The sequence below is a fragment of the Indicator indicator genome, chromosome 20, assembly GCF_027791375.1.
Source record: "Indicator indicator isolate 239-I01 chromosome 20, UM_Iind_1.1, whole genome shotgun sequence".
Lineage (NCBI taxonomy): Eukaryota > Metazoa > Chordata > Aves > Piciformes > Indicatoridae > Indicator > Indicator indicator.
This window is the reverse complement of record NC_072029.1, coordinates 3,768,737-3,795,741: the sequence shown is the minus strand read 5'-3', so window position 1 is coordinate 3,795,741 and position 27,005 is coordinate 3,768,737. Positions and strand designations below refer to the sequence as shown.

Sequence of the window (27,005 nt, the reverse complement as noted above, 5' to 3'; positions counted from 1 at the left end):
AGCATAGAATGTGTCCCTACACCTAAATGTTTTCTACTTGGCTCCTATTTCATAGATTCCTGAAATGGTTTGGGTTGGAAGGGTCCTTTATAGGTTATCTAGTCCAACCTCCCTTGCAGTGAGCAGGGTCATCTACTAGATCAGGTTGCTCAGAGTCCCATCCAACCTGACTTGGAATGTTTCCAAAGGTCAGATATCTGCCACCTCTCTGGGCATCCTGGGCCAGTGTTTCACCACCCTCGTCATAAAAAATTTCTTCCAAATATCTAGGCTAAATCTTCCCTCCTTTAGTTTAAAACCATCACCCCTTCTCCTGCTGCAGACTGTCTTTACCTTTCTTGTAAAACCCCTTTAAGTACTGAAAGACCACAATTAGGTCTTCCTGGAGCTTTCTTCTCTGCAGGCTGAACGATTTTAACAACTTTCTCAGCCTTTCTTCACATGAGAAGTGTTCTATCCTTCAGATCATTTGTGTGGTGTTCTCTGAACCCACTCCATCATTTGAGCTGACTTAGGTAGCTTTGATCTGAGTGAATAGATCTATCATTGGTCAAAGATGCTTTTTTGACTGATGGATTTATCCAAGTCACACTGCAGGAAGCATCTTCTGCTAATCTTGCATCAGAGATGGTAGAAACAAGCAAGAATTTCAACTCATCCACATTGTACCTTAGATATTATATGAAGATGCAGATTACAATGTCAGTTGAGCAGGGCTATTCATTTGCCATTGTAACTGAGCTGAGATCATGGTCCTGGGAGCAGAAAAAAATTGCTGCAGTGTAGGGCAGTGTTGTGCTTGCCCAATCCTATAGCTTTTGCTACCAGATCTAGATGTGTTTCCATTCTTCATTTGGCATCACAACATTTTTAGTAATCCTTTGTCTCAGTGACAAGAAAATCTTTCCTTAATATACTGTCCTTTTCTCTTCAGCACCAGTATAGTGCTAAGCCATGAGAAGTTCTCCCCCTCTACTCTGCTCTGGTGAGACCCCAGTCCAGTTCTGGAGCCACTATTACAGGAAAGATCTGGAGGTGCTGGAAGGTGTCCAGAGAAGGGCCACGAGGATGATAAGAGTGCTGGAGCTGCTCTCCTGTGAGGAGAGACTGAGAGAGTTGGGGTTGTTCAGTCTGGAGAAGAGAAGGCTCTGAAGAGACCTTCTGGTGGCCTTCCAGTATCTGAAGAGGGCCCACAAGAAAGCTGGGGAGGGACTTTTTAGGGTGTAAGGTAGGGATAGGACTAGGGGGAATGGAAAAAAAAATAGAAATGGGTAGATTTAGATTGAATGTTAGGAAGAAATTCTTCACTGTGAGAGTGGTGAGACCCTGGAACAGGTTGCCCATGGAGGTGGTGAAAGTCTCATCCCTGGAGGTTTTTAAGGCCAGGCTGGATGTGGCTGCGAGCAACCTGCTGTAGTGTGAGGTGTCCCTGGCCATGGCAGGGGGGTTGGAACTGGATGAGCCTGAGGTCCCTTCCAATCCTAACAATTCTATGATTCTGTGATGGAGTGTGTAAGGTCATGGGTGCAGCATGCAGGATTTTCTAAAGCAGATATGATAGACAGGGATACTTTAGTTTTTGTTCTAAGCATCTTAACCCCAGATCCTACTAGTTGCTATACAATACTTTGTCTCCAGGAATGTGGTTTGTCTTTCTTCATAACTTACTACTTTCTTAATAACTAACACCTTGCTTGTGTAGGCTAAGTTAAGTCTGTGTCTCCACTGAAGAGCTGTGGGTCCTTCCTTAGAGAGATTCCTTTTAAACTACTATGGGTTCTTGACATTTGTGGGATTCTCTGGAATGGCCTTTTTCTCCACTCACTCAAGTGGGAAGCTGCAGGACAAGTTAAGCTCTATGGAGTCTCTAAGCCACCTAAAGCTTAGGTGTGGTGATCATCAGCCTGCAAACGGTAAGTTAAGATGACTCAGAGGAAAGATGCAAAAAATTGCTGTAATGGAGCAGAAATTTCTATTATCTCCCAGGGCAGCAGGAATAACTCCTGTCGACTCATTCAGCAGCATTTTGATGGTTTAAAAGAGGACTGCTTCCTTTGCAAGTCCTGCTAATAAATCCAAGTTTAGTCATCCTCTCAGCATTTGCTGGACTTCCATTCAGATGGGAAATGAAAGGAAGGAAAAGTGCAGGTAGTTAGTGCCCACAGCTCTGAAAAAAACTTTAACTGCAGAGCAGGTGGATGAGCTACTACCCCCATTCCATAGTATATTCATTGTAATAATTCCTACCTGCTTCTTCCAAAGATACTACTTTTTGTAATCTCCAGAATTGCCAGGAAGCCCTCCTTTAATAACTGAGGAATATGAGTTAAAAGACCAAAACAAACAAACACACAAACAAAAAGAACCCAAAGAAAAAAAAAAAACTAGGATGGAATTTGTCCAGGCAGCGGGTGAGATTTTGACTTGGATAAATGTTTCTAGGAGCAGGACTGAATACAATTATTTTTCTACAAGCAGTTTAGTTGTTGAAAAAAAAAAAAAAAGTAGATTCAGGTTAGTATCTGAATAATATAGGTTGAAAAATAAAAAAAAACATTAAAAATTTTGGAAAAGAAAAAAAAATCTTAACATTTCATGATAGAGCACTGGTTCTGAAGTGTTGCTACTTAAATTTAACTAGAGTGAAAAAAAACCCCAACAACTCACAAACAAACAAAAAAAAAGTAAAATTAAAACATGAAATGTTAAAACTAAAATTTCCTCTCCGCTGGTCCAACTCTCTACATTTCACATCATCCAAAAAGAGGGGAAAAAATGTCACACCTTACTTTTCCTTCTTTTTTTTTCCCATTTATTTTCCTTTTTTCTTTTTCCTTTTTCTTTTTTTCTTTATCTTTTTCCTTTTTTTTTCTTTTTCCTTTTTCTTTTTTTTTTTTTTGGCTTAATCATTGAAGCAAAATATCAATTATTTACACAGCTCCTTGTTTCTATGGGAACAGTGAGTTCTTTAATCTACACCACCTCTCATTCTTTTTTTGTCCAGAATTAAATAGAACCAAGTAGACCAATCTTGCCTTCTGCTACATGGCTAATAGAATGTGGAGTGAGAAGCTGATCTGGAGCAAAGAGGGGCAGCTTCTTTATAGCACATACAGAGGTTGTAAGGAAGTGAGGGTTTACCCCAGATGCTTACTAACTTTTGGAGTTTCTTGGGATTTTTATTTTATCTTTTTTTAATTATTATTGTTTTTCTTATGCTGCTGATTTTTTGTTTGGTTTGTTGTTTGGGGTTTTGTTTTGTTTTTTTTTTTGGTTGGTTTTAATGATCATTTTTTAAATGCAAAGTGTAATAGGTAGCTTTGGAATGGATTTTACCTGTTGGCAGGGGAGATCTTCTCCCTGTCTACACCTACTTGAAAGAAGGTTGTAGAGAGGTGGAGGTCAAGCTCTTTTCCCAAGAGAGAGGAAGCAGCCTCACCAGGGGAGGTTTAAGTTGGACTTTAGGAAAAACTCCTTTCTAGAAAGGGTTGCAAGCCAAGGTTGCTTGGGGAAGTGGTGGAGTCACTCACTGAAGTGATTTAAAAGCTGTGCAGGTGTAGTGCTGAGAGACATGGTTTAGTGGTGACCTGGCAGTGCTGGGCTAACAGTTTGATTCGATGATCTTAAAAGTTCTCTTCCAAAGAAAACAATTCTGTCATCCTGTGCTGCTGCAAGTTGCAATTGTGAGTCTTATGTGAATGACATACAAGGTCACTGCACCTAAAAAAAGAAACAAACGAAACAAAAATAAATAAAAAAGTATTAGTAAAAGTCATGCAATGAAACAAGTGATCATTTTCCTTTTGATGCTGTGATCTGTCAGTATCTTCAGAGTCATGGGCAGCTGTGACAACTGACAATCACTTCACTTTTTATTGTTCATAGTATTACATCTGAAAAAAAATGTTAAAAAAATCCCCCCAAACTTAAAACCCATTATCTAAATGATAACTGAATGACCAGCTATGATTTCAGCATGATTTTCATCAGATCTTTGCAGCTCCTTTAAAACTGTATGCTTGTGCTCTTTATCTCATCTGATGGCTACTTTAGTCTTCTTTAGAATGAAAGCCTTTCCTGAATTCAAGTGTTCCCTTGCCTGCAAACTGTTTTCACAAAGGTCCTAAAACCAAGTTATATTCCTGTAAAAATGAGTGAGGCAGGTGTCAAGACAACTGGATTTCCTTTTGAATGGTAATTTGGTGAAAATGCTCTTTTGTTCCTATTCGCATGGCATATTTTGTGCCTGTCTGCTGCATTTGCTGACAAAAGTGGGTCTTTATTGCTTGTTCAGGTTGTTAGTCTCACTGAGAAAAGCACAGCAGCGAAAGAGCGAATTCGATTCTTGCTGGAATCAATGGCACAGATGACTGGTTTCTAGGATCTTCATTTCTAGTGATGGAACATGGATTAAGACACCACTGACTGAGTTTGAATCTCCCTGCACTGGCAGAGACTGTATTGCAGAGAAATGCTACATGAAGCCTAGATTTTGCCTGTAAGTTACATGTTAGCATCCAAAAAAAATCCTGGAGCAAGAGAATCAGGGAATTACTTTTGGGGGTTTTAGGACCAGCTTGAGGTGGACATAAATAGCAAGTATCTCTAGACTCCTTTGGGTATCAAAATATTCAAATATAAAAGACATGAAGCCTACAGAAGATCTGTGTCTATCTGGACTGGCAACTTGACCCCCTGGATCATCTCAAATTGTACCAACACCCTATCTTTGTGAAGCTAGATTAAATCCTTACAGTGGAAATACCTGATGCAGCTATCTAAATTTCCAGTCCAAGTTAGTCACCCAGGCTCCCTCAATAATCAGTAATGAAAACCAGAAGACTTCTAAGCACAGATCATTGCCCACAGACACCTTAATTTTATCACTGGAATTACTTTTAGGGCTTCAATAAACACTTTGACTTTGTGGACTATAGTGGAATCTCAGACACTGGGGAAAGTTTATTGTAAAAAGACTGATATCCAGTGCCATGTTGCATGTCTGGGGCATCTATGACACCAGAGGAAGTGGCATAGACTTATTGGAATAGAAGCAGCAGGTCTTGGATGGCCTTTGTGACATGCATTGAGGCCACTGAAGGCCACCTCATGTTATATACAGACCTCTGTAATGAAATTTCTTAGTCTGAACCTAAAGAGCTATAGCAGTCACTGAATAAGGTAGTGAAACACTGACCCAGGTGGCCCAAAGAGGTGATGGATGTCCCATCCATGGAAATATTCAAGGTCAGGTTGGATAGGGCTTTGAACAACCTAATCTAGTTGATCTCCTTACTCACTACAGGGGGGGGTGGACAAGAGGACTTCTAAAGGTCCTTTCCAGCCCAAACCATTCTACAATTCTATGGTCCTATGAACCTCAACGGAAGGAGACAGAGGTCTCCAGGTAATCAGTCATGATTCCACACAGTGTGTTGAGAACAGATAAAGGCAGTTTTGTTGGCTGAAGGATATTAATCAATGAAAAAAAAAGCTTATCTTTGTGCATTGATTGCAGAGACAGATGAAAAAGAAAATATTACTAGCATTCTGAAGTATTCTGAGCACTGGCTAACAGAGGCCAGTTTGGTGGTTTTCAACAGAGGAACTAAGGGGTTACTCTACACACTCCCCCACAGGGACTGCTTATAGTTGAATTACCCAAAGGCAAGGAAAGGACAAGGTAACAATGATTAATGATCTCTGCTTGTGCTTATAAAAGCCCAGAAGGATGTAAAAGATACAGGGACATAGGGGAATAGTTAATAAAGACAAAATGCAAATGCTCATCCTTTTATAACTCCTCAGGTTTGGGCTTTGGTTACTAATGAAGTCATAAAGTATGGCCAGGGAAGATAATAGGATCTACCACTATGGACTCAAAGTAGGGTTCTTGGCTGTGTTAAGGGCATATTTTATCACCCTGGTATAATGAATGTTCTGTAATATACCTGTCAGTTCCCTCTCTACTCCACAATAGCTGGTAATGACAATCAGCATCCTTGTTCTTCCTTCTAGCTCTGTGCTGGGGAGAGGCACAAAAGCAAATAGAGGCACAATAATCACAGAATGGTCAAGGGGCTGGAAAGGATCTCTGGAGATTGATTCCATTCTCTCTGTCAAAGGAGGATCACTCAGGGCAGGTCATACAAGAATGTGTCCAGATGGGCCTTGGAAGTTACAAAGAGAAGGAGACTCCACAGCCTCTCCAGGTAGCCTGTTTCAGTGCTCTGTCACCCTTACAGAGAAGGAGAAGTGAAGAAGAGTAGAGACGAAGTGTGACACTGGCTGTTCTTCATCTGGCAGGACACTGAATTTGTGGAATGCACAAAGCTTTTCCAAGAGAAACATGTGAGTGAAACAATGCTCAAGCCTGGGACCTGCTGCAGAGAACCATGACCAGACTCCCCTACACCTGGAGGCTATGGTCACTCAATCTGTCAGTTGCATGAGGTGACAATGACAGTCACCAAACATCGTGAAGTGTCCTTCCGTTTTGGCTTCATTTCTATTCAGTCCTTCATTCAGTCTCTCATTAAAGGTAGACTTAACAAGTTTGGCAGTGCCACAGCCCAGGAAGTAAACTGGTTGGACCTTACTTTCTGGAATATAACTGGACTTTTGTGAGACTGCTATGAAGATAATATTGTTTGAACTTCCATGGTTAGTCTTCTGTACTTGATATGATGATGAGAACAATATCAGGGGTTTCTTTGTAGTGAGACAGCATGGAGTTTCTCTCATGGAAATAGGTATTTTTATCTCAGCTATTGTCCTGAAGCTGCCTTCACAGTTGCTTTTTCAAGGTGATGACTCACCAGACCTATTTGAAATGTCTGCTTTCAGATGAGAGACATTGTTCTCTGGGATTGCCTATTTCTATCTAGTCCTACAAAAGTTCTGAGGGCTATTCAAACATGGATGTTGGCACTTGTTCTGTTCAATCCCAGTCTGGAAGGCACGTTTGCCAGTTGCTGCTTGCTTTGTTGGTGGGAATGGTTGCCTATACTTAGGGAGAACTGTAAAAGTGATGTGAACTAGAAGTGCTTAGAACAAACTCCACTGATAACATCAACAGGAAGATTTTCTGTACACTCTGAAGAATTTTTTCCTTTTCACCAGTGTATTGACTGGTGGAGGAACCATTCTCACATACTTTATTTTGTATAAATAGAATCATTTCTTTTGGTCTCTGCATGTAGTGTAAGATCACTGGGGAAAGCTCTAGTCATGGATTGAGTGTTACTAGACCAAAAACTAAAGAATGTCTTCTTAGCGTGCTCTTCACCATAGTTTTCCTTTTTCCTTCTGAGACTTCAAGCACTGATATTCTCACATAGATGGCCAATGACTAAAATTGCCCAGCAGTACAATTTCATTTCTTGTTTCATCTTATTCTGAGCTACATCCACTACTTCTTAATATACTTTACAAACTTAAGCCAAGAACTTCATTACAGGAAACTGCCTACTCAATAATACATGCAATTGAATAAGTGTAATAATTTGGACTCCTGACAGGTTTTGCACATTGATTTTTCCTCAGCAACATAAAAACTGAAGAACAGTAACTTAAATCATCTTCTACAGTCCTATAGCAAGGAATTAACTACTCCATTTGCTAAGCAGGAGAAAAATATCTATGTGTACTCCTCTCACGATGGCTAAAAAGAGATAATTAAGTTTTACTTACCTTAAAAAGCAGATGTGCAAAGCAAATTACATCTGTAATAACACCTAAAATATCAGCTCCCTGAGCCCTTGCTAAGCCTTCCATTTTTCCACACAGTTCATGTTTCTGCATCACTAGACACTTAAACTATTCCCTTCCTTTGTTGGAAATTACAGTGGATCAGGTCTTGATCACCTCTGTAGGATGCTAAAGAGATTTATGAATTGGAGGCATCCCTGCAGTATCTACTGAACATTATGGCCTCTTCCATCAATGGAAGAGCAAGGAAGCAGAAACTGGGTCTCCAATATTTATTGCAGATTTTTTTTTTATTTTTCAGTTTCTGGGCAAGGGAGGATGGGGAAGAGGAAAGGAAGATCCTTGGCTTTGCCCATGAGCTGCCAGCCAGCACTGCTGACTCAGACTGGGCATAGTAATTTGCTCCTGACAAAAAGGGAGGAAAAGAAAATGTACATTTCGTTCCTCAAATTCCTCCTGTGAAATAAGAGGAACACACAAAAGGAAAGGGAAAGATCTCTCAATTTCATGCAGTTTTCCACCCTTTTGTAAAACAAATGAAGCAAGGAAGAACTCTTCTGATGTGTTTTATTTTGGGGGTCACAAAGTTTAATGTGTTGAAATACTCCATTCTAGAGAGAATTTTGCATGCTAGATCAGAAAAAAAAATGAGCTTGTCCTGTGCTGTTCTTATGCTTCCCAGCTCCAGAATCACAGAATCAGTCAGGGTTGGAAGGCACCACAAGGATCATCCAGTTCCAACCCCCCTGCCATGGGCAGGGACACCTCACACCACATCAGGCTGGCCAGAGCCTCATCCAGCCTGGCTGCAAACACCTCCAGGGATGGGGCCTCAACCACCTCCCTGGACAACCCATTCCAGGCTCTCATCACTCTCATGAGGAAGAACTTCTTCCTCACATCTAGCCTGAATCTCCCCACTTCATTTTATCATAGGAATTCCAACACAGAAGTAGGTTATTTTGTTGGACAGGAATATTTTAGCAATACCAGACTGGAGTTTAAAGGTGAAATTTATCTCACATTACCTGGCTGTGTTTGCTTAAAGTGGACATGTAGGCTCCTCCATATCAAGAAAAAACAGAAGGGAAAAACAGTTGATGAGGCTATCTTTTATACAATATTTTTGACAGCTAGGATAGCTTTAGGATTATCAAATCAAACTGTTAACCCAGAATCAAAGGCCACCACTGAACAGGGGCCCTCAGCACTACATGTAAAAGTCTTTTAAATCCCTCCAATGATGGTAACTCCATCACTGCCTTGAGCAGCTTGTTCCAGAGCTTGACAGAGCTTTTGGGGAAGCAAGTTGTTCCTAATATCCAAACTAAACCTCCCCTGGCACAAGTTGAGGCTGTTTCCTATCGTCTTATCACTTGTTACTTTGCAAAGGAGACCAACCCCCACCTCCTCACTACAATCTTCTTTCAGGGATTATAGAGAGCAAGAAGGTCTCCCCTCAGCCTCAGACTAAACAACTGCAGTTCTCTCAGCCACTCCTCATCAGACTTGTGCTCTAGACCCTTCACCACCTTCATTGCCCTTCTTTGGACATGCCTCAACACTTCAGTGTCCTTATTGGAGTGAATGGCCAAAAATGAACCAAGCATTTGAGGTGAAGGCTCACCAGTGACAAGTACAGGAAGATAACAACTTCAGCTGCCCTACCTTGTAATATAATATAATACATTATAATGATGACTCATGATGATATAATAATGCATGGCTAAATAATATGCCCCATTATATATATAATAAACTCTATCTATATTTTGAGTTACCAGCAGCTTGTTTTCTGAAAAGATCACTAACACATCACACTTTTAAGGTTTTGATAACCCTTAAACAACACCAAAATTAAAGGAGCAAATACCCTGGCAGCACCAGGAACAGCTCCTTATGTCCTCCCGATGGAATTCTGCTGCTCTCACTCTGCATCCTCAAGTTGTTTCAATACAGAGAACTGTGATGGGCTCTGTGTTTGGGCCTCTTTGGGGAACAATTACATCACTGGATGTTAGATATTGAATTTATTGGCTAAATTAGCTGGCTAGTCTCCCAAGACTCCTTGTACAGTTGATGGAGAGTGAGATTTACATTCAACTTGCATATTAAAACATTTAAATTAAGGTCTCTCAACATGCAAACTGAGACCCACTCAAGATGTATTCAGAACCTCAAAGAGTTTAGCTGCCTATTTCACTTCCCAGTTCTGAATTTCCTCTTTCTCCATAATTCAGAGGTACTATTTTATACTCTGGCTTTTGGGGACAGGGAGTTAGTGGGTTTGGGGGTTTGTTTGGTTGGTTGGTGGTAGGTGGACAGTATTTTTTGTTTTGTTTAGGGTTGGGTGTTTTAGTTTTTTGGTTGTTTTTTTCTTTTGCTTGCTGTTTTTTTGGTGGCTTTGGTTTTTGGTTCTGATTCCTTTTTTTTGGTTCTGATTCTTTTTTTTTGGTTGGGTTTGGGATTTTTTTGAGTAAACTGTTCATTGTGAGGAGAATGCATGTACTGATGTACATGCTGTACTGATATCTCCTTTGTCCATTTTCTTCATGTACTCTACCTCCCTTTTTCTCTCTTAATACTTCTCACATTACCTTTTCACTGACTTCAGATTGCAACTTGTCCATATCAAGACATATATCTTTATACAGCTTTATTTTTGAGAGGAAGACATCTAGTAGCTGGGAACTCACTGAAGAGTAAAATAATTTCCTTTTGTTTCTTTCCTACTGATCAAGATTTCTCAGGTGCTTGCAAACCCTTGTGAGACAGGGCTGCATCTATTTTCTCTATATCTCTGTATTTTGTCTGCACAGTGTTATTTATTCTGCTCTATGAATATGCTGAAGGCAAAGTTAGAGAAGCTCAGCACAGAAACAGGGGACAGGCTTTGTTAAACTCTGGCACTGTTTTTGAATTGCACCTTTGCTTCAAGATTTCTTTGAGTTACTCCAAAAGCTTGAACAAAATGCAGCTTCTGTCTTAATGTCCAGGCACAGGAAATGTGTTAACATGTTTTTTTCATGGAAACTGGCTTTTTACCATGCATTTATTTCCTTGCCTCCTTCACTAAATCATAAGGTCCCATGGGCTCTAATAAGGAATTGCTTGACTCACCACTAGAACAATTTCCAGGACAGATTATGGAATATACACACTGGAAGAAATTAAGTTATTTAATTCAGTCATTTCTCATTCTCAGAAGATATGGAGGAGTAAACAAGGAATAAATACCTCTCAAGAGTATCCACACTGGCGTCACTGTGTTCACATCAGGAATGCAGTTGGCCCAAGATCAGTTATAAGTTATCTTCTACTACAGACCTGACTTTTCCACCAATATAACTCTGTTTATAAACAATAGAAAAGCAAGAAAGTGAGGAGAGCAAGAGTCTGAATATGAAGGGACAGCTTGCTTCCAAGCTCTCTTAAAACTCATGCTCTGGAGATTGCTTAGCTTGTAGCATTATTTATTTTGTTTTGTTTTGCTTTGTTTTCCAGCTGTAGAAAGAGCAGAAAATCTTCTTTCCCACAGAGCTACAATGAAAGCTGGTATAAACAAAATTTGCAAACTCCTTGTAGGGAACTTAATATATGTATAAAAGAATTTAACATTCCTTCTGAAATTATCAGTCATATAGACATGAGGTCAGTTAATCTTTTCAGCTGTTTAATGTCTGTCTGTTCTGTTTTGTCCATTTATCCTTTAAGAAACAAATAAAAACTCCTGGGAAATGTAGTTGACCATGCAATGGTTGACCTCAGGCTTTACCTAACTAAGTCCCATTGAAAATTCTGTTCTACCCCACACCCCAATTTAAGATTGAATTGTAACCTCATATCCAAAGGCTGTTCTGAGGTTTGTGTCTCATTTTAATCCCACTTCAGTGCTGTTGTGGTATTAACTAGAAACTAACAAATCAAAGGAATATGTTGTGGGTGGGGTTTGGGCTTGCTTTTTTTTTTATTTTACTGTTGTTTTGTTTTTCTTTCATGACAGAACAGATTCAGACCCTTAAATTTATTGCTAGGAAACCTCAAGGCTCAGTAGATCTACCACTAAATCTTCCTCTCATCTTCTTCCATGCAACTAAATCCTCTTTCCATTCTCAAAGGGATGCAGACTCCAGAACATCATAAAAGGCACACTAAAAAATAAAATGTTCTATTTGCTCTGTATCTATGGCAACTAGTCACCCTAGGGACCTTTACAGATATCTTCTTCACAGGTCCCTAAATCCCCTAATGGGCCAAATATCGTTACTCTCCATGGGTGGCAAAAGTGGCAATGAAGTGTTTAGCTTGGAAAGATTCTGCTTGAAAGCCATGGTTTGCTGTGAGGAACACTAACACATGTGGGGAAAGATATACATTACATATAATATTCCCTATATATTACATATAGAAATAGAATCAACAGAATGGTTTAAGATGGAAAAGACCTGCAAGATCATTGAGGCCAACCATTAACCCAGCACTGCCAAGGACACCACTAACCCATGTCCCTAAGCAACACACCTACAAATATATAATATGTATTTATTTCTATCCAGGTCCCCCATCACCAAAATCAATTGTAGGCTTATAGTTGATACTATTAATTGAAAATATTCCCTAAAGTCAGACACAGCTGATATTGCTTTACCCTGCTGTACTTAGTCAATCACTTTTCATGCATAGGTTGTGCATGTGTTGCTTCCTTCTCAAACTCTGTGCTGGCTGTTGTGTTCAGCCAATATGTTCACTGTGCTCTTCCCAGAAAGAACTCTGATCACAGACACTTAACAATGAGGATTTGTAGCACTTTGATGCATGGAAAGCCTTCTAGGTACTGGTGGAATAGCTTCCCTTTCCTCCTCTCTCCCAGCTTGGAGAAATAACAGAAGATAGAGTTGATAAAGAAAAGTACATGATCTCTTCTTCTCCCTAGAAGGGAGGGAAGTGAGTCAGAGTGGCATGGTGGTGGACTAAGACAACGACAGTTGTTTCATTACTGCCAGCAAGCAAAGATGTGAGGGGTTCCAGCTGCTGCCAGGCCAGGCTGCTTCCAGCAGTACTCCATGAGCTCACATAGCCCATGACCTGAGTGATACCAGATTATCCACAGCTGGTGAGCTTGGCACTGGCTCAGGTTCTGGCAGCTTGTAAGTGTCATTCTGTCCTCCAGCAGTGCTGGAATAAAATCTGCCAGTCTTTTGAGTAATTTCAGAGTTTCTCCACCTCCAAAACAGCAAAGTGGAGACTTTCTCATAGATGAATGAACAATTTTATTATAGATAAAAAAAAGTTTTTAAAAACCCAACCTGTCCATTTTCCAGATTATCAGCTTTTTACTCTTCTGTACAATTAGGACCAAAGGTTTTGTCAAACTGAAGTTTTCCTTTAAAACTCCCCTAAGGAGCTCACCTAAGGCCACTTGGTTGGCAGCACTTAAGGGATTCTGGAGGTTTTCTTGGCAGGTAACAATACAAGAACAGCAATAAGTATGAGATTAGAGTAGTTGTAAAGAATTATACAGCTTTAAAGGAAGAAGAAATATTTGTACCTTTATGATTATAGACAATAGCTCCTATCATTTAAAAGCAGATCTTTGCCATATATAAATATTCCAGGAAAAAAAAACAAATAATTTGATGTTAACCTTTCTTTTTGAGGTGTGTTTTCACACGAGACAGAGAGAAAAACCTTTAACCCTCTTTCAGGAGAGTAGTTCTAATGGTTGAATTCTTGTACCTCTGAGGTCAAACAGTGTATTATGTGTATTGCCTCTACCATTTTCCCCATCAAAATAGGAGATGAAAGGATGGGAGTCTAATTTATAATTTGTGTGGCTCCTTTCTATGGTGGCTGGAAAGTGAACCAAAGTGCTTGAACATCCAAACCCAACAAAATCCTCTCTGTTGAACTTGGTAAAAAAACCCAACTAGCTCCCAGATCTAAAATATACAATTTATGTATGGCAAAGGTAAAGCAAACACATAATCTTTGGAGAGCTAAAACCTGCTATCTTCAGCTCACCTTTCCTACTGTTGTGCTGTAAGGCTCACCATTCCATTCCATGAAAAAAAAAAAAAAACAATCCACTGATTCTCTTTCTTTCCATTTTAGGCTTAAATATAATCTATGGTTAATATGGCAGATAAGAAGTGAAATATCTCAAATTATTGTTTTTTTTTCCCAGTGTTCCTTTCCATAAAGTACATTGATATTTTTAATAGGTCTTGGAAAACAGTTCTGCACGTAGAATATCTGAGATCTCTGCAAATGTCATCCCCTAAACCACCCTGATTTACTGACAATGATATACCAGTAAGAAATGTTATCATAGTTTGGGGAATTATTATCACATAAAGACTAGATTCTAAACAGTCATAATATAGATTTGCCTGACTTTATACCAGGGGCAGCAGTTATTTAGAGGGTGGTAATGGAAAATACTCAGGTGAGCCAACTGCCAGTAAGTTTGGCCACAGCTTATTTTTCTCCACATACAGCTTTAAACTCAGACACTTGGACTGTGCTTGTGGAATTCCTCTGCTCTAATTCCATCTGGTCTAAGCCTGAGATTAGACTTCCTCTTGGTGCCTTGTATAATCAATGGAAGAAAATATGCATCTCCAGAGAATAATGCATCTTACAAACCCTTTAGAAGTGCCCTCCAGAGGTGTCTGTTTTTCTTCCTGCACTGTAAAGGAAACATTTCCATTTATAATGTTGATTTATACAGTCAAGGCGAACCAATAACATCACAGGCAGTGCAAGGTGCATCTTGCTGCAAAATTTGGATAGAGGAACAAATTCTTAGTGTAAGAGATGATCTGGATGACATACACTGAACGAACATCCAGACTTTGTTCAAATATTTCTAAAATCTATCAGAAGCAGAACAGGGAAGGAGAAAAGCCCTTTCATTGTTCGGTGCTCAGCTTCTCCTTGTACTCAGTCTTTCATGCTGGCTTTGTAAATAAGACATTTTAAGAAAAGAATAAATTTTATTTTCCCTTGTGCATGATCAAGTTTTCTCTTTTCCAACAGAGAATATCTTCCTGTACTGAGTTTTTTTTTCTTTCCCCTTTGTGTTTCCCCCCCTCCCTTTTATAACTTACTCTGAAATTTCAGTGGATGTTTCCTTTCTACTCTCTTATGACCTGGACTTTCAAAAGAGACTATTGAACCTGACAGTTTTATGAGTTTGCTGTCTAACTTGAAACATCTACAGGAGCTCCTATAAGACACCTTTACTTTGAAATGTCAATTACTTCTGAAAATCCATACCCCATACCCAGGCTTTGCTTAAACCTTTATTTATTTTGGTATTTACCTAGATTTGTGAAAGAAGAGAGAGCACCTCTCTCATATTCCCCCTCTTCCTGAAAGGCTTTAAGTGTAGCATGCCCTTTAAAAGTTATTGTACATCACCTAATTCAGTTTGATATGCTGACTTGTAGCATTATGTTTCCTTTGATATTACTCTTCTGAAGGCAACATGACCTTGAAGGTGATATTTTAAACTAATAAATGAAGAGAGGAATTGGAAATCAAACTGAATGCTGTAAGCCAAAGGGATGGGTTTTCATCTCAAACCTTTTTTTGCATACATGAAAAATAAAGTTTACATTTATATATTTATGACTTTTTTTTAATTTCCCAAGTGAACAATTTTAATGCAAATTCTTGTCCATTCCCTTTTGTATTCTTATGAATCCATAAATCCCTTCATCTATTGTTCTGCCATTCCTTATTTCCCTCGCCTCCTTCACCCAATCATTTTGAGACTGCTGAATAGTCAGCAGCGTTTGACAGAGGCGCACTAATCCCAAAGCTGCAAATTCCTGTATGTGTTTTGAGAATGATGTGCTGAGTGCAAGATAAATGTCAAAATAATGATTTTCATTAAGAGATGAACAGGTTGGACTTTCCCCCTTTATTGAGGGGAATGAATGAATGAATGAATGAATGAATGAGCAGTGAATTAGTGCATCTGCCTTGCCATCCAAAATACCTGCATCTGTTTTTGCACCTTCTCTTGCCAAAAAGTTATCAGCGATATGAAGGAGGCATGCTACACTAGGGACAGGATAAAGCCAAAGGAGGATGTTGTGGAAAGCTCTCCTCCCCTGCTCTGCACGGGTGAGGCTACATCTGGAGCACTGTGTCCAGTTCTGGGCTCCCCAGTTCAGGAGAGACAGGGAATTAGTGGAGAGAGTCCAACAGAGGGGCACAAAGCTGCTGAGAGGGGCTGAAAGAGCTGAGGCTCTTCAGCCTGGTGAAGAGAAGACTGAGAGAAGGATCTTCTCAATGCATGTAAATAACTAAAGGATGGCACTCATGAAGATGGGGCTGGGCTCAGCTCAGTGATAGGACAAGGGGCAGCAGGTACAAACTAGAACAAAGGAAGTTTTGCTTGAACTCAAGGAAAAATATTCTTCACTCTGAGGGTGCTGGAGCACTGGAACAGGCTGCCCAGAGACATTGTGGAGTCTTCTTCTCTAGATTCTTACCAAACCCACCTGGACACATTGCTGTGTAACCTGATCTAGGGGTATCTGCTTTAGCAGGGGGATGTAACTAGATGATCTCTGGGAGGTCCTTTCTAACCCCTAACATTTTGTGATTTTGTGATTCTGTTAAGACAATTTAAATAAAGTGTAAAGAAGAGTATTTCATTAGAAACACCATGAAAAAGTAGGATGCAAATCTAGAGAAAAACAAACAGGTTTTACACAGTCTTGGTGACATAGTGATTCCATGTTGGTGGAAGATAATCAGGTTCTGACTTGAAGTGAGGTCCCCTCCTTGAACTTGGTGAACTTCAGCCATGGGACTGCCTAGAATCTTTAGATCTAGCCACTATCACATGGCAATGGAGACATACCAGCAGTGCCAGAGAAAAACCCCACTGTGCAGTTTCACACTCAAGTCATGTTGGTTTCCGTGGGTAGATTTTCACCCAGCAGGAGTTTCTGGCTGTATCATGATTTACAAAAGTAAGGGGACTATGCATGCTGATCCCTTTTCCATTTCAATGGTTTGTCATCCTTTTCTTTGCTCCTCTAAATTGGTTGGTTCAAATGAACTTTCCATGCAGGATCAGGCACCCTCCTCATTGACAATGAATGTTTTTCCAATCTCCATCGATCACCTCTTTTAGTAACTAAGGCAAATTACTTGACTCTCTGTTTCTCTCCCCCTCTCTTCCAGTGTCAGCACATCAGTGCTTCCTAGCACAATGACCTTTCTAATGCCTTTTTAAATGGGGCTATTTTTCAGCTCTGTGTGGCATTACCACAAAAACAGCCAGCTGCTATAATAAAATCTAATACACACTGCCACAAAATACTTATTTATTCCATGGCTGTGAATTCTTTTCTGCACTGTGAGGGTTTCCTTGCATTTTTCTGTGTCTGTTTGCAGTTTCTGTTGCTATTCCAGTGTTTGGAAGACAACTGATGTTGAAGTAATGATAAGAAATAAGAAAGCTTTCCCTATTCAGGTCAAACGCATTGAGTTGAAGCGAGCAAGGCTTGCAGGTGGTTCTCAGAAGATCTCATTAGCCACTTTGATTGCCTCTAACACCTCTTGCAAGCAAATGTCTCATTACCATGGATGTTTGCATATCCTTCACTTCTGTACAGAGTGCAATACATCAGTGAGCCATAAACTTATTACTATATGTCTCCAGATTTACATGGTAAATACAGTTCCTACTGTGTGGACAGATATCAGCTATCAAACACGATAAAATCTAATGTGATTTCAATTTCCATCTTCAGTATGCTGACTGCATCACACAACTTTTCAAACTGCAGTCTTTGAGCCTTTTGGAAATGTTCTAGTGAGCACTGCACTCATACAAAGAAATCCTCATCTGGCAAAGGCAGCAATTTGGGAAGAGGAGAGGGAGAGGAGAGGGAGAGGGGAGGGAGGAGGAGAGGGGAGGGGAGGGGAGGGGAGGGGAGGGGAGGGGAGGGGAGGGGGAGGGGAGGGGAGAGGAGAGGAGAGGAGAGGAGAGGAGAGGAGAGGAGAGGAGAGGAGAGGAGAGGAGGGGAGGGGAGGGGAGGGGAGGGGAGGGGAGGGGAGGGGAGGGGAGGGGAGGGGAGGGGAGGGAGAGGAGAGGAGAGGAGAGGAGAGGAGAGGAGAGGAGAGGAGAGGAGAGGAGAGGAGAGGAGAGGAGAGGAGAGGAGAGGAGAGGAGAGGAGAGGAGAGGAGAGGAGAGGAGAGGAGAGGAGAGGAGAGGAGAGGAGAGGAGAGGAGAGGAGAGGAGAGGAGAGGAAGGGCTTTTCTAGCTCCTGTGATGATTTAATGAGAATTTTTGCAGCAATGTTATATTTTTTGTGAGTTGGGAAAAGCTGAGAGATTTTTATCTGATAGAATCAGGACTGTATATGGTTATTAATTTAAATCATGCAATCTGACAGTGCATCCTTTAATTTGAAAGAATATTTATCAACTGCTCAACATATGCCATCTTTGTAACACCTTAACAGTGTTGCTTGATGCTGACATAACTCTTCAAACACTTTATCATTCAGAACTGCCCTTTCCACCACACTTGACAGTATCTGGCTTAGATTTTTGTGAGAAAACACAGGGCTTGAGTCCCTGCCACTGAAGCTGATGGGAGGAAAAAAAATACAGTTCCAGTCCTGTGAACATTCATTCTCCAGTGATGGAAATCTGTTACTACCACCCAAGTTGATCCAACCCACACTGTTTTTACAATGTGATCCCTCATACCTTGTTATATTGTACTTCTGTCAGACTGAAAGCATGACATGTTGAAGTTTTATCTGCTTTTACTGAAGATCTTGTTTTTGTTGGCACACAGTCAAAGAGAGAGCACATTAACAGAAAACCACTTAGAAAATCATGGAGCTTGTGGCTTTTAACAGCTGATAAGATTATATCCCCAATCTCAACATCAAATGTGTATAAATAGTGGAGATATTTAAATTTAGTTTGCTTTCCTGCTGAGGTAGAAGATGATTCCCATTTGAGATTCCATCACTAAGGCTTTTCTTTCAACATCAGTAGGAAAGTGGAGAGATTGCTCTTCATTCTTCTGCATACTGGATAAGTCTTTTAGGTTTCTGAGCTACCAAGATGATGGTTCACAAAATTACAGAACATTTCTATTCCCAGTACTTTTAAAAGAAGCTAAACAACATGAAAGAGGTCAGCTCCCCTTACATACCCACAATACTGCCTGTAGGATGAGGCAGAAACTGGTTCTGAGCTTCCAGTGTGCTCCTTGGGTTGAATTCCAAACTGTGCCAGGACCTTTGACAAAGATTGGAGCAAACAGAAATGTATAGAATTTAAATCAAAGATGTGATCCATAAAGGTACTGAAGGATGGATAAATGGCAACAGATTTCATGCTCAAGTGAAAAAACTTGTTTCAGGTATATGTTGGAGTGCTTTAAGTGAGATTAAGAAATGTCTTGTTCTGTGAGGGTAAAGTCTGGGTCATTATTGTGTCATGTATCCACATATTTAATGCTATTCCTACGCAGGACAATTATTTTATTGCAGAGGAAGCTTGTTAGAAAATGATGCTGTTTATTGCTCTAAACAAGTGCATTTTCATGGATAGAAGAGAGAAACAACTATACAATGCAGTAACAGCACAAAGAGAGGAATGGATGTCCACTATTAATGTATTCATGTTATTTTTTCTCCTTCTATAGGTTGCCCAGGAATGTGGGACAACATTACATGCTGGAAACCTGCAAGTGTGGGTGAAATTGTCTTTGTCAAGTGTCCTGCACTGTTCAGATTTATCATCTCTGAAGATGGTAAAGTTCTCTTTGCCCTTTGCCTCTGTTTCATAAAGTTGCATGACCAGCAGGAGTGTAAAACCTCACACAGATACTAAAAAAACAAAAAAAATCGAAAACTTTACAGTCATTTGGAGCTGGGCTGTAGTTTAAACTAATGCTATAGAAAGCCAGGATGTTTGAGTGAGTAGATGTGTGTGTGCAAGGGTGGGAGGGAATGTGTGCAAAGTCCTTCACAGATGGTACAACACGAGAATATCAGCGACTCTAATTGCTGAGGTGGATGGTTGCACCCTTGGGTCTCCACTGAAATCAATGAGACTTGAAACTCTGATTGAGTCTTGGATAACTGATCATCAAAATTCAAGCTCATCTTAGAAAAGAACTAAAACTCAGAGCAGGCTATGGTCATGTCTATGGAAAACGTAGACATGAGCTGATCAGTGTGAGGAGATCCCATGATGGGAGTTGAAGGCAAGTCTAGGTAGGGAATTAAAGGTTCCTGGAGAGAAGCAGAAGCTACATCATGCCTTGTTTTGGTCTGTAGAAGTGAGACATCACCATCCAGAAGACAATTTGTATTATTCCAGGGGACATGAGGTGAATCATACCTTGGAGAAACCTCTCTTTATGAATTAAATGCTAAGGGCAATTCGCTTAAACAAAGCACCTAATTTTTGAACTGGGAAAGATAAGTCCCTCTTTAAATTACCAGGTATAAAAATATAATTACTACTGTAATTCTATGTGCTTTAATTATAGCCAGTGTAATTAAACATAATCTTTAGTGCTGTAATATTAGTTCTGAGTTGACTCAATGGGTACAGTGGCACTTACTGAGCCATCCGTGCTTCGTGATAACAGAAAACCCAAGAGGTCAGTGAGCAGTAGGCTTTGTTTCTAGCATGGATAAGGAAATAGTCCTCCCTATTTCAGGTTTTGGGGATGTTGTTAGCTTTTTGGGAGCGTGTGTGTTTTCTTGGTTGTTTAATTTGGTTTGGCTGTTGTTGTTTTAGCTTTTGTTTTGGTTTGGGGTTTTATTTTTCACTTCTCCGTGCCTTTGTAATCAATTTTTCTTGACTGCTTGTCATTCAGCTTGATTGCCAAATCGATTCTGATCATTTTTAACTCAGGAGTTTTAGACCTTTTCACATACTGCACTTCACATTTGACCTGTAGCAGGGTCACAATATGACCCTAAGGAAAGAGTAGTTGCTCCAGTGTAAACATGTGTCCTGCTTCTTTATCTCTTTATAGCATCACTAATAAAAGTGACAGCTGTTACCTCTTGTAGTGCTGGGTTTGAGGAGGGTTTGGACATCTGCTCATTAGGAACAAACCCAAGATTCATAATTCATTAGATAATCAACTAAACATTTAATCTGGAGTAGTCTGAAATCTCTGCAGATGCAGCTGGATTTGCACCAGTGACCCCAAGGTGGGAATATCTATCACCAGGATCACTCTTCTGGGTGAATCAGTGTGAATTTCCACTAGCATTGCTGCTAATTTTAACTTGCCAAGCATATTTGTCACAATGAGGGCTTAAAGAAAAAGAAACATATTAAAAAAAAAGTTGCTGGTTCCTTAAATTAGGGGTGATTAGATAACTGAAATATTGCTAAAACATGGCTAATCACATTTTATTGATTGCTGTACTATCCTCTGGCTGCTGCTGTGTTTCTAGAATGTGTAACTAGGCTGGGCACTGACACTAATAATAATTAATATCCTATTGATTCTTAACACAGCAACATTTTTATATGGCCATAAATCATTTTTACAAACACTCTGTAGAGCAATAACTCTACATTATGCATTGAAAAAGTTTGTCCTGTGAAGCACTGAAGCACCTGCAGGTGCAGCTGCTTGTGGAACATCAGGCAAACCACACAATGTGTTAAAAAGAGAGGGAAGGAGTTGTCTCACTTGGCTCTGGATAACTGAAAGTTACATGTGTGAATCTGAAAGGATCACAAGGACCTCTGGCACACTACATGGAAGGCAGTGGGTACATGTAGATGTTTCCTCTGACCTGTCTTAAATGCTTAAGCTTGAGCTGAATAGAGTCACTGGAGGGGATTGTTTGTTTTATGAAAGTCATTTTGGCTGCCTTGACTTGAATGACTGATTTCCATATGCAGTAATATGGGGGGAAAAAATAAATAAATAATGAGATTACAGAATAAGAATTAACCAACTAAACTATCATCTGGAGAGCTGCTTTGTTGAAAAAATATCTTTGGATTTAATTAAAGATGCCAACTGTGGCTGGTTTCAGTTTGAAAATGTACTCTGCTCTAACCTTTACTGCAACTGAACTGAGGAGTCACTTTTGAACTGCTCTCAACATCACACAGAATGTCTAATGTTAAATCTCATGTTGTGTGGCTGGTGACCCTTCCTTGTAAAATTTCATTTCACCTCTCTGCTCCTCCAAAAATCAACAGAATTTTTATTTCACTTCAGATGCAGACTGGACAAAAAGATCCTTCTCAAAATCTCTCCACATGAAAAAACCCCAACATACTTGCTCCTGAGTTTCTTCTGATCTAGTAGTTCAAGCATTTACAGTGGCTTTCTTTTAGAGGGTTTCTAAACATTAGTTTATTTTCCTCTTCAACATTCATTTCTTTGATTGATATCCTTCAATTTCTGTTTTCACCAGAATCTGTAACTTGGAAGTTATACTGTTGTATATTACGCTTTCCCCTGTGCTTTTCCACTTCTTACTCCAGAGACTATCATTTTAGAATCATTCTTAGCCTTCTAAGGCATCCTTGCAAAGAAGGAAAAAAGGCAAAGTATGTCAAGCTGTGATGTTGCATTTCAAGTGTGACCTATCAAGACCTAGAGATGGCCCCAACACAGTGATCTGCACTCTCAGCTGGATTTTCTCTGCTTTGTTCTTCTTTTCCTTTTTTTTTTTTTTTCCAGTCAGAGGTGATATTGCCTGGCAGTGGAAATCTACAGAAGCCAGATCTGTGCTTTTCTTTCTTTGCCCTGCACAGCTGAGATATTCTGGAACCTATAAAGCCACATTACTCAAACAGACCTTTGAAAGAAACCAAATAGCCAGATTAGAAATGAGCTTATTTTTAGATCTCTGATTTGCAGGAAAAACTGATATAAATGATAATAGGCAGCTTCTGAGCATTGCCATATGCTCCACATGGAGAAAATACTTTCATTCACAAATCCAGCTAATAAATATGGTTAGCTCTTACTGCATCTTCCAGCAATCCAGGATGTTTATCTAATGCCCACTCTAGGACACAACTTGCTGCACCCAGAGAAGCTTTACTACAAAGCATGGGTTATACTATGCAAGAGAGAAAACATCTAGACCATTTTTACCCAAGACATAAACTGCATCTTATGTTGATACCAGGATTAAGGAGTCCTAATTAAAATCTAGCAGAATGAGAAATGCATCCATAAGAGAAAATTATATCCTGTGTACATATTTTTGAACCAAAGTGTTGGGCTTGCTGCTACTTTTGGAAGTTACATGACTCCAGTGCTCAGCCAACAAGCTTTATGGTTTCTAAGAACAACTGAAAACAATCTGTTACTGATCCCTTTAAAAATGCTGGGAGACATTCAAGTATTTTGTGGTAGAACACCAAGCCTCATATATTCTGCCCTGACAATATCATGGGTGGACAATGGGATTTATGACTGCAGGATTAATTGGATTTGGGAAGCAATCTGTAGCTGTTTTATCCTGTCTGAGTTCAGATATTATCCCTAATCAGAGTAAGATGACAAGAGGAGACTTCATGAGAGGGGAAAGGATACTACATGCTCACGCTGAAAGCTCTTCTGAGCCACAAGGATGCTTAGGGGACTTGAGCATTTCCCTTATGAAGAGAGACTGAGAGCCCTCATGCTATTTAGTCTTGAGAAGAGAAGACTGAGAGGGGATCTGATCAATGTCTATAAATATCTGAGGGGTGGGTGTCAGGAGGAGGGGGCCAGGCTCTTTTCAGTGGTTCACAGTGATAAGACAAGGAACAAGGGGTTCAAACTAGAACAGAGAAGATTTCACCTCAACATGAGGAGAAACTTCTCTCCAGTGAGGGTGACAGAGCCCTGGAACAGGCTGCCCAGGGGGGTTGTAGAGTCTCCTTCTCTAGAGACTTTCCAAAGCCACCTGGATGCATTCCTGTGCAGACTACCCTAAGTGATGCTGCTCTGGCAGGGGGGTTGGACCTGATGATCTCTGGAGGTCCCTTCCAACCTCTGATATACTCTGAGACTGTGAGACTGTGACATTCCTGGAGAAACAGTCCTGGTAAAGTCTTTAAGTGCTGACTAAATACCACTGTCAGAATGGAACCTAACTCCCAAACTGGGTGAAAAGACAGCTAAAGTCGTTGTCTTCCCAAGGTGAAAGCTGTTGAAAATATTTGCAAGTTACAGTTTCTATTACTTTGGATTCTACATTGATTTATATATATATAGAGAGAGAGAGAGAGAAAGAAAAGGTGATTATTAAATATCAGGAAACTTCCAAATGTATCTGGAGGATTTTGCATTTATTTTCTACTGAAGCAGAAGATGCAGTAGGATCTCTTTGCTACCAGCTGAAATTAAGGTCGGCATTGCAGCAGATTAAAATTGGAAATTGCATTTTCCTGTCAAATAGGCAAGGCAAAAGATCAATGCAAAGGTCTAGATAACTATTCAAGTGTATCTCACCCCTGGTGGGTATTTCAACATCCTGCATGAAAATCAAGGGAAGAAAAACATTCAGAATCAAGGAGCAGTCACTGAAAAACAGGCATGATCCCATCCCAGAGCACTTTCGTCATGGGAATAATAATGAGCCACTTAATTAATCTTTGAAACAACTAGGGCTCTGTGCATAACTTAATGTCATCCTTCACTTTATATAAGATCCTATGTAGCATTCAGTAGTAAGTTCCTTGCAAAGGTATCTGATTTTTTTAATCATTTATTTTTATTTATTTTAATCTATATACCAGCCAAAGGTTTTATGGGCACCTATCAAAGCTGCCTGCATATTGCACATGTGTTCTTGTTGCTTAGCATTCAGCAAGTCCTAGAAACAACTGTGACAGAAAGAAAAGGCATAAAAATAATAAGTCATGCCAATAACCAAGATAGTAATGCTTCCTAGATAACAAGTACTTTCCTGCTCGTTTCCATCCCTAGGCTTTCCACAGGCAGTAAAGCCATTGAATTACTTCAGCTTTTCCAGCTTGAGGAGGACAAGCTGTAATTAAGCATGCTTGCTCGGTCACAGCATCACAAAGTCTATCTGCAATGCAGAGGGAAATGGGAGGAAAATATTGCCATCAGAGAATAGTGACTGTATCTACATTTCCAATCAAGTGCTTAAGGCTTCACAGATGCTGTTTTACAGGGAAAGGACATTTTATGGCCTTTCTCCCCAAATTATGGGGACAAAATTTTCTGTGTGTCTCAAACATAAAACGCGAGCAAGAGCATTTCAGCTAAAAATCAACTCTTTGGTCCTTTGCAAGATAACACCCTTCAGTGCTCAGAGGAAAGCTATAACATAGCTCAAGACCTTTGTTAATGCTATCTGAAAGCTAATTTGGCCTTGGAAAATAAAAAGAATCATGCTCCTCTGCAAAGCATGCAAGTGTCGGAGCGTGCAGAGAGCTACTGAGTAGTTTGGAGAACACTTGGACAGAGAAAGGTAATACACTGAAGTATCACTCTGGGTGCAACAAGGGCAGATGCTTCAACCTTTCATAGTTGTCTTCGCTCTGTTCATGTTTATCGTCTTGACTCCGTAACTCAAAGGAGTTTCAGTTGATTGCAAGGTTTTAGATGTGGTGGTCACACATCCATTCTTGCAAGCACCAACTTGGAGTGATTTAATGAGCTTTCTTCTCTGGGACTTATTTCATAAGTGCTAATCTCCATTAAACAACCTTTTTTATTTTCTGTGTTCCCTTTTTGAAGAAAAAAAAAAACCCAAAACATTTACTTTTCTCTAAAAAATGACCTCTCCCCTCTTCAGAGACAGGAGACCCTTCAGTAGTATTTGTGTGGGTCTTGCACTCTGATGGATGCTCCTGTGACAGCCAGCCTCATAGGAAGGATGCACATAACATTTAAATGATGACTAGCAGTTGCTATGGTGACCTCAGTCCACTGCTAGTTTCATAGACTTTGATAGGGAAGAGGAAGAGAAGAAAGTAATAATTTAGATGTTATTGATCATAGCTGTACTTCAGTCCTGCCTCAGCCAGCTCTGTGTTCCATGGCCTTTATATTCTCCATTTGGGACCTCACTGATATTCTCATGTGATCCCCCGGTTTTATTCACTGGGTCTTCTTGTCTCTATATCATGAAACCATGTGCCCTGAAAATAGTATGGGATGTAGGAAGACAAGACTGGTGCATTAGTTCCATCACTGCTTTTACCCCAATGTTTTTCATAAACCACAGGGTAATAAAGATGAAGAAGCTTCTTCAGCTCATCCTATGGTAGATACCTAAACCAGATCACCCTCTGGAAGTGCCAGTGTCTTTGCCCTTTATGGAAGGGAACTTTAAAGACAGAGGAACATAACTTCAGATGTGTAAATTAGACAGAATGTATTTGCTCCAGAGGATCAGGTCCTTGGGTGTCTTTAGTACCAGTTCTTATTCAAATGTATGAACTTCTTCCTCATGTCCAATATTTATATCTACTCTTCTCTAATTTAAAACCATTGACCCTTGTCCGATTGCTACAGGCCTTTGTAAACAGTCCCTCCTCAGATTTCTTGTAGGTCTCCTTTACATTCTGGAAAGGTGCTATAAGGTTTCCCCAGAGCCTTCTCTTCTTTAGACTAAACAACCCAAATTCTCTCAGCCTGTCTTGACAGGAATGGTGCTCCAGCCCTCTGATCATCTTGGTGGCCTCCTCTAGACCCTCTCCATCAGGTTGATGGCCTTGTGCTGTAGGTCCCAGAGCTGAATCCAGTACTCCAGATGGGGTCTCATCAGAACAGAGTGACAGAATCACCTCTCCTGATGAAGGAACTGGGATGGTTGCATTGTGTGTGGGGCGGGGGATCATGTGTGCCCAGTACAGGATTGGGCAGAGAGCTTTAGAAGCAGTGGGCAGAGTGTGAAAGTGATATGTGTGTGAGGAGCTCAGAAAGGTCCAGAAAAGCTGCTAGGTAGACTGATTCTCCTGACTGCAGCTTTGCCAGCCGGCTGAACAGATTGCTGAGGCATCAGAGCAGCATGCAGCAACAGGGAAGAGAGTGAGCAGGCACAGCATGGGGGATGCTGCGGAGTTGGGCATCAGAGCTCCTTCATTTATTTTGTATTTATAAATTCAATCTTAAGCTTCTAATCAGTGCTGTATAAAACAGGGGGGAGAAATTGAATTTCTGCCTAACCAGCTCATTATCCACATAGCTGGACAGCAGGATAACAAGTGATTGGAGCAAATCTTCATCACCTCTCTCTGCCTCAGTCTCTGTTCTTGCTGAAGGGGCTGAATTAACATACAGTCAA

At 40.3% G+C, this 27,005-nt stretch overlaps 1 protein-coding gene across 1 annotated transcript in view; it reads left to right on the top strand.

Annotated features, from left to right (window-relative positions):
* LOC128973614 (pituitary adenylate cyclase-activating polypeptide type I receptor-like) overlaps window positions 1–27,005 on the top strand; it is a 124,515-nt gene that overhangs the window by 57,720 nt on the left and 39,790 nt on the right. The window contains exon 3 of the mRNA XM_054389956.1: window positions 19,403–19,510. Coding sequence (XP_054245931.1) covers window positions 19,403–19,510 — 108 coding nt within the window. The remainder of the gene's footprint in view (window positions 1–19,402; window positions 19,511–27,005) is intronic.